The 8,676-nt window shown below is 41.8% G+C and overlaps 1 protein-coding gene across 1 annotated transcript; it reads right to left on the bottom strand.

Moving 5' to 3' along the window:
• Positions 1 to 731: 731 nt before the first annotated feature.
• Positions 732 to 8,364, bottom strand: gmppb (GDP-mannose pyrophosphorylase B). The gene is made up of 10 exons (XM_010787108.1): positions 8,261 to 8,364; positions 6,214 to 6,403; positions 5,923 to 6,003; positions 5,769 to 5,817; positions 4,785 to 4,927; positions 4,008 to 4,166; positions 3,706 to 3,784; positions 1,342 to 1,469; positions 850 to 1,036; positions 732 to 748 (listed from the first exon to the last, which is right to left on the bottom strand). The coding sequence occupies exons 2-10, from the start codon at positions 6,340 to 6,342 to the stop codon at positions 732 to 734; spliced, it is 972 nt and encodes a 323-aa protein (XP_010785410.1). The 5' UTR covers positions 6,343 to 6,403; positions 8,261 to 8,364.
• Between the last annotated feature and the right edge of the window lie 312 nt (positions 8,365 to 8,676).

An 8,676-nucleotide genomic window follows, 5' to 3' on the forward strand; every position in this document is an offset into this window, starting at 1 on the left:
GCAGGTTCCAGCCAGGTAAAGTATCATTTAAATATTGATGAGAGTAACACCTACGTCACTTCCGGGCGAACATTACGGCCCCGACCACTTTTTGGGGAAAACAACGCTGCCATTTGAATGGCGGTCAATACAAATTCTGAAGTTTTTGCCAATCCGATTAGAAATGTAAGAAAACCGTGGATTTTTGGATCTTCAAAGAGCCCGATTACGATGGCCAGACAGGCAAACAATTACATTAAATAATTAGAAATCGACGATCGGGCTCGATATGGTTAAATTAAAATCAGTAGGCGAGGCCGTAATTTCGCCAGCTGTTACTCTCATGAACGAGGCAGAAAATAATAGTTTTATCATGCCAAAAAGCTGCTTTGCCGTTTATTGCACCTCAAACATTAAAACAAATCCAGAGTTACGTTTTTCTGGGCCCCTGGCCGGCTCTGGGCCCCCGTGCGTTGCACCAGCTGCACCGTCGATAGTTACGCCTGTGCTCTCATCTATACTTACACACTGACAGTGTGTAAGTATAGATGAGAGCACAGGCGTAACTATCGACGGTGCAGCTGGTGCAACGCACGGGGGCCCAGAGCCGGCCAGGGGCCCAGAAAAACGTNTCTATCTATGTTTTAATTGTTGTTTTACTTTTATGTATGCACCACGACACCTAGTCAAATTCCTCATACGTGTCAACCCACCTGGTAATAAACCTGTTTCTGATTCTGAAGTTTTGTTCTTTATGATTTCTTAATGTCTGCACAATGCACAAAGTTAAAGATGAAATTGCCTTAAAATATCTTTTTAAACTTTCTATAACTTGCAGTAATATAATTCCCAATGGTCTCTGTCCTGTACTCACCCACTGGCCCACAGAGGAGCTCCACCCAACGATGCAGCTCTCCAGCCAGGAGTGAGATCGGACCCGCGCCCCCTTCATCACCGTGCAGCGCTTTATCCTCACGCCTTCCTCCACCACCACCCCCGCACCGATGGTGACGTTCGGCCCGATGGTGCAGTTCTCCCCGATCTGCGCTGTGGGGTCCTGGAGTCAAAGATTCACTGTCTTAAAGTCATGAGCACAACAGCTACAGCCTAGTGATGCAATGTACATCTGAAGACCAAGACTCCTCCAACAGTGAAACATACAACATGCTTATAACATACCTATCTTGGAGAACAAAGGGTTGTAATCTCTTCAGCTTGAGTTAACCACAGACCATATCTCACGCATCTTACCAAAACTTATTTCCGATCTCTAGGACTCATTCCTGCACCACTCTTATAATTAGAAACGTGTTCAGTGATGTATTTATTTGACATCATGTGGCGGCCATCAGCAGAACTCACCACAAGAACGTTGCCAAGGAAACCGGGTCCCGTGCGTAGCCTCTCAGGAGCGTGTTGCCGTAGCGACTGAAGGTACATACACATCCCTGTGAGGAAGTCTTTAGGCTGACCGATGTCCATCCAGAAACCTGCAGACAGACAGACAGACAGGCAGACAGACAGACAGACAGAGAGACAGACAGACAGACAGGCAGAGAGAGAGACAGACAGACAGACAGGCAGAGAGACAGACAGACAGAGAGACAGGCAGAGAGACAGACAGGCAGACAGGCAGAGAGACAGACAGGCAGACAGAGAGACAGACAGAGAGACAGACAGACAGACAGGCAGAGAGACAGACAGACAGAGAGACAGGCAGAGAGACAGACAGGCAGACAGAGAGACAGGCAGAGAGACAGACAGGCAGACAGGCAGAGAGACAGACAGGCAGACAGACAGGCAGACAGGCAGAGAGACAGACAGGCAGACAGAGAGACAGACAGACAGACAGAGAGACAGGCAGAGAGACAGACAGGCAGACAGAGAGACAGGCAGAGAGACAGACAGGCAGACAGAGAGACAGACAGGCAGAGAGACAGACAGGCAGACAGAGAGACAGACAGGCAGAGAGACAGACAGGCAGACAGAGAGACAGACAGACAGACAGAGAGACAGGCAGAGAGACAGACAGGCAGACAGAGAGACAGGCAGAGAGACAGACAGGCAGACAGAGAGACAGGCAGGCAGAGAGACAGACAGGCAGACAGAGAGACAGACAGACATACAGGCAGACAGACAGGCAGGCAGAGAGACAGACAGACAGACAGGCAGAGAGACAGGCAGAGAGACAGACAGGCAGGGAGACAGGCAGACAGACAGACAGGCAGGCAGGCAGAGAGACAGACAGACAGGCAGAGAGACAGGCAGGCAGGCAGGCAGGCAGACAGGCAGGCAGACAGAGAGACAGACAGACAGACAGACAGACAGACAGACAGAGACAGGCAGGCAGACAGCAGACAATATTGATATTCCGCCATATAGTAGGGTTGACTTTTGGTTCTTTCAAAACAAATATGTACACAATTAAATGGTTGATAGATAATAATCAATAATAACAAAACAATAAAAAAGAAAATGTAATTCTACTTTACTCTAATGCAGCTTTTAAAACCAGGGAATTAAATGTGATATAAGATATATACAATATCGATATTATATCAATATATTGCCCTAATTTCGGTAAATGGACTTGCATCTATAGCGCCTGTTTGCACTACATGCCTACATTTACACATACCAAGCTGTTCCTCATCTGATCTCATCTAATGCTCATTCACAATTTACACTTTGGGAGAATTGAACCGCGGGATTTTTCCACGGATGCATGAAGCTTCCTGAGAGAAACAAAGCCACTACAACCTGTCAGCGACACAGACTACAGCATGGAAGGAGGCTGGTCGATAAAGAGAAGGATAAAGTATGGAGAAGCACCGATTCCAGATTCCTTCCACACATTCTGATCAGTTATATTTGTATCTAAACACGACTACAGGATCCAAGATTGAATAATAACCAGAGAGCAGTGTTGATCCCCACATTGTGTTCCTGATGTTTGGTGAGAATCGGTGCTTCTCTACAAGTGTTTCCTCTCCACAGACTACGGGAGTTTGGGTGTGAGGAAAAGCCCAAACACTTACATCTGGTAGAGCAGTGAGCTGTGAGGCCGGAGCGAGCACACAGGTCAACCTCCCACAGTGCCATGTTAAAGTACTTTCTTACAGAAATAACAGTGATATGAATAAGACAAAAAGATCACGGGGAAATATGACTTTCTACCCAAAGTTAAATGAGGAGATGCATCAATTTGATGTCTGACTTACTGCACTTATTTATTTTCAGTAATTTGACATTTCTATTTTATAATTTTTTGTGCATTCATATTCAAAAAAATGTAAGGGTTAAACAATAGTTTTTCTTATATAAATAATATATATTTGCTCTTATATGCACCGTTATAAAGAACAATCCTTAAACCTACTTATAAATAAATGTTATGTATAAAACAATAAATGTAAATCTGGCTCCTTTTCAGATGACAATAAAACAATAAATAATGATCCTCGATCAAGCTGTCTGGTTTCTCTGTTATCTATGATCACGATTTGAAGATTTTGCCTTTTCAAATGTTGAGGGACAAATCAAGACTTTGAAGAGGTCCAATTTCAATATTTTTCGACATTGTATACAACTTTTTTATGTAAAAGTGTCATCTGTTAGAAAAGTGAACTGATAAAGAAAATGTTTGTTGGTTGCAGCCATGATTAAAATAAATATTAATGATCGTTTAGATAATATTATATATAAGATTTGTGCTGTAGTAGTTACCTTGTAGCTCCATCGTGTACAGCTGCCCCTCCTCTGCCATGACAGGAAATATCTCTTTCTCTATAGATGTTGGTCTTAGCTACACACACACACACACACACACACACACACACACACACACACACACACACACACACACACACACACACACACACACACACACACACACACACACACACACACACACACACACACACTAATTAATTAAATGCCAGATCAACGTATCAATACGTAGAAATATTGTAAGGTTAAAATCACAGTGCAAACACACCTGTTTTTGTATTTGTGTGTGTGTGTGTCACCTGGATCCTGCTGAGCATGCTGGGATTGAAGATGTAGATGCCAGCGTTGATCTTGTTGGAGACGAAGACCTGTGGTTTCTCCACAAAGCGGTGTATCCTGCCGCTGTCCGCCTCAAACACCACCACGCCGTACTTAGAGGGCTCCTCCACCCTCGTCACCTACACACACAGAGCCAAGACTGATTCATAAACAAACTTCACAAAACAGGTTCCGAATTAAATGTAAGCTTAGAATCAACCACCATTCAAATGAATTGAATGTAAAACTTTTCACATTTAAAAACAAACCACATTCTATTAAAATGCCCTGAAATTAAGTCTATATCTGTTTGTCTGTATTGAATTCAGTTACTGAAACGTTGTCCCTTTCAATACCAACAAATGCCCAGTATGGAATTATTCCACTAGATGGCAGTAAAACATTTAACCAAAAAGTAGTTTCATTAAATGTTTAAGTTTCTCTTTTGAATTTAAGAAGTCACCTTTTTTTCAAGTTGCCACTTATATCATTCATCATTCCAAAATGTCATTCCAATTCCGTTTGTTTTTTAGGAATAAATATATCGCCTGATGAATACAACAATAATACGTTCTAATTGTCCATATACTCTTTGATTATAAGTCTGGATAAAAGTATCCTCCATTGTCTTTTGTCTCCCTCACTACTGTAAATGTTTCGTACTGAAGTTTTACCACATATCTGTCATGATTGTCAACTTTCATGATCAACCTGTAGTCTGGATGTAGTCTGAAAAACACTGAGCAGTGGTAACTCACCACGATTGTCCCCTCCTTGCCGTGGTTGCTGTGGAACTGCAGCAGGTCTTTGAACGGAAAGTCACAGATAACGTCTGAGTTCAGGACGAAGAACGGCTCGTTGTCGATGTTCAGAAGCTCTCGAGCCAACGCCAGGGGGCCGGCTGAAAACAGACACACGCGCGTTCATTTCTAATCTTTATACAATTTAGTGACGTTTTCGCGGTTGAATTGTGTGATTTGGGCACAGGGTGATTTGGGCACCTGGTGCAATTGTATATATTGGAGACAGGTGGTGGTGAGCAGAGCACTAGCAGACATATGTTTTTTTTACCAGGGTGATTCGAGCAGGATTAAAACAAAGAAAGCCATAGGAAAGGCTTCAGGAAAGGAAATAAGAAACCCTTGTCATTGTGCTTTTGTTTGGTGAATATTGGAACGTGGAAATAAATGGAATAAAACGACTCTTGCCTGGACTTGGATCATTTTCCCCCTGCGTAAGATTCGCTATCTGGTGCCTTGACGGCAGTTAATTTTCTGTTTGACTTTTCTATGATTTTGGCCACTACAATGGATCTTACACTACATAAAGTGGAAACCTAGTGTCTGAAAGCAGCTGAAAAAGCTTAATGCCCAGCCTTCCCATCGGTCACTTGAATACAAAACTTTTGAAATATTATTCAGGTTGAAGAAGTTAGTTAAGTGTGCACAAATCCCAAATGTAATGGATATTGCAATGTTGACTAGTGTAATATCCAAATCACAGGACCTCAGTATTTTCTTTTAAAGGCAAAATATGTGTAGAAATACAATTCTGAGGTAAGTATTGTGCTAAGAGATATTGCAGCTTAGTAGCGTTTACCGCAGACTTCAGAACAAATCTTTGTATGATGCAGATATAACAGCTTCTGCAGACTTGCACTGTTTCAAATCACTGGACACTTTTACAATGCACTTTGCTGTGTTGCATCGACAGTTTCCTGTCTGCAGAGAGGAGAAACTCACCTGTGCCCAGAGGTTCCTTCTCATGAGACAGAGAGATACGAATCCTAAGCTGAAGAGAAAACAAAAAAGCATTCAGGATTCTGTAGATGGAGAACAATGAGCATTTCTGTATTGTTTCCTGTCATTCTAATTCAGAGACACCAAAGGGACGTACTCTCTCCTCCTGGACTCTCATCTCTCTCTCCAGCAGCTCCGACATGTAGCTCACCGCCAGAATCACATGGTCCACCCCCGCCTACACACACACACACACACACACACACACACACACACACACACACACACACACACACACACACACACACACACACACACACACACACACACACACACACACACACTATAAGATGGGGTCCAGCCAACACAATAACATAAGCTTTTTTTTATAAGAAAAATTCTAAAAGGTATTCTTCCTCCTCCTCCTCCTCCTCCTCCTCCTCCTCACCTTCACCAATGCCTCCAGCTGGTGCAGCAGGATTGGTTTGTTGCAGAAGTCCACCAGAGGTTTTGGGACGCTGAGGGTGAGCGGTCTCAGTCGCGTCCCGTAACCTCCGACCAGGATCAAAGCCTTCATGCTTCTGCCGTTAGCAACCGCTACCAAGGTGACCACAGCTCATCAACGCACAGCAACCAGCCTGAGGAGGACAGAGGAGAGGAGTAAATGGTTATCCATCGATATTGTGATATTAGACCGTTGTTTTAAAGGCTGCAATACAGTACAGTGCTGTACTTTTCTGAATTGAACAGACTGTTCTAGCTGCTTTATTATGTTCCCCTACCCACTTGGTCATTATACATGTGTTCTACAGTTTATATTTAAGATGTTTTAATGCCACTCAGAATTCAATTTAAGACTAATTTTACTCCCAATTTAGGAGAAAAAAGGTCTTATTTTGTTTGTGTTTTACAAACAGAGCATGGATCATGTCAGGGTGGAACGGCTGCAAACTTGTTTTGTATTGTGCAACAGATGCAACATGTTCACTGATAGTTTGAAACATCTTTTTCTTCTATTTCAGAAATACCTTCAGAACAGCAAAAAAGTCAGTTGACAACTAACTGTTGCTCAAAGTCAATAGACATGTTGACACAGTGGAGCTAGGTGGGGCTACATTGACTCATTGTGATAACAGACTTTAGTAAGGGTCTCCCAACAGAGTATGCTCCCAGATACACTGTTTTCCATTGGAATCCTCTAATGGCTTTATCACTCTGTGCTTGTAGCAGGGCTACACATGCAAACACCTCTTTACTAGTGTTGTCTTTCTTCACTTATTTATTCAGAGTTGTCTTCTGGTCTGGAACCCATCAGTAAGTTCATGAAAAGACATGTTCAAAGTCTGGCCTAAGAGAGGGGATACTGAGATGACATAGTTGCACCTTTTTCAGCCAGAATACATCAGGGGTGTCCAAACTACGGCCCGGGGCCCAACTGTGGCCCGTTGTCCATTTTGAAAAGACTAGTAGCAAATTCTACAGTATAATGGAATATGTCCCACACATGAAACTTGTGCTTGTCTTATGTTGTACTTATTAAATAGATATGTTCAAATATATTACACAGTATTCATGTGTTAATAAGCTCACTTTTCAAATAAATTCAGTCAATCTTGGTTGATAAAAAAGCCCAATGACTTATTAACATAGTAAGCTTGAAATATACCCTTCCTATTTCCCCTTATGTTAAGCAATATGAGGCTTCTGTTTTAAGACATGAGCTGCTAATACCTTTTGAAACATAATAAATGAAACCCTACGGAAAGCTGTGATGTAGGCTGTTATCAAGCATAATGTACCTACATTTGATTGATTTTGCTAACTCATAACTTAACTTATGAGGCAATATACCTCAGCTCTAGTGAGGGGCCCAGACTTGCGTAAATTGTTCTGTATGTGGCCCTTGGTGAAATACGTTTGGACACCCCTGCTTTACATGCATACGATCATGCATGAAGCATAAACCATTAACCACTTTAGGGTGGTTTGGTTAGCGTGTTTGACAGGTAGGAATGACTCATTCAAAAGTCCCATGACATAAAGAACCGTCACCGTCTCCTAATGAACTGTCACCACAGATAAAGACTTAATTCATAAGGAAGTCTGGCTTTGGTCTTATGTTAGTGTCTTATTTAATCAACCAAACAGCCACATACAGGTGTTCAAAACAACTATTACTTTAATCACCAGCAGCTAAATTAGCCTTTTTAGCCACACAGGGATACAGTGATTCCCCTCCTGTAATATTGTGATCATTTATAAATGGACGCTGGTATTCTTAATATTAACTATAGATTTGTGAGATAAATAAAAACTGTGCTCTTGTTTAATAACACAAATGAACTCAGTGATTTAAGCTAAACCATGTTAGCTCAGCTAAGCTAACTGGTTACCTGATTTAAAACGACAAGCCGACTGTTAACAAGAGAAGTTAGCAAAATGTTCCTGTCCTCAGTCTGTGGCAAAGTGAATAAAGACAATGAAAACCTACTTACTGGGATTTTGTTCACCAAAAGTGTCCAGGAGGTTTGAGACTCTGGGAATGACACGTAAAATCGTTCAAATCCGAATTCCTTGTTTAGTTTCCGGTCAAGCAGCTGAGCGTCAATTCAGAAAGCGTGATAAGCCAAACATCCGGTGCAAGGTTTCAAAATATAATTATTGTTTTCAGTACGTTTTTTATAGTGATTCTTTATTGAGTCTTTTGATATTTTCCTTTTATAAACTCGTTATACAGTCTCTCAGTCCGAACAGTATTATTTGTATACTTTATAAATAAGGCTGTCACATTGAGTATTGAGTAGCCTACTATGCAAATAATAACATTACAAATAAAATACAATGCGCATATTATGTAAGAAAGTCAGACCTAAAACCAATGAAACCTCCATCCACAACTGCCAAGGCACAC

This window comes from Notothenia coriiceps, unplaced genomic scaffold, assembly GCF_000735185.1.
Source record: "Notothenia coriiceps isolate Sejong01 unplaced genomic scaffold, NC01 NC01_scaffold00030115, whole genome shotgun sequence".
Taxonomy (NCBI): Eukaryota; Metazoa; Chordata; class Actinopteri; order Perciformes; family Nototheniidae; genus Notothenia; species Notothenia coriiceps.

Bases quoted from the DNA above. Each gene is read 5' to 3' on its own strand.
- gmppb (XM_010787108.1), bottom strand. From the start codon at position 6,342: ATGAAGGCTTTGATCCTGGTCGGAGGTTACGGGACGCGACTGAGACCG. The intron at 5,818-5,922 runs GTACGTCCCTTT...TTTTCTCTTCAG, and splicing joins TGAGAGTCCAGGAGGAGAGA to CTTAGGATTCGTATCTCTCT. The intron at 3,785-4,007 runs GTGACACACACA...GTGTGTGTGTAG, and splicing joins GCATGCTCAGCAGGATCCAG to CTAAGACCAACATCTATAGA.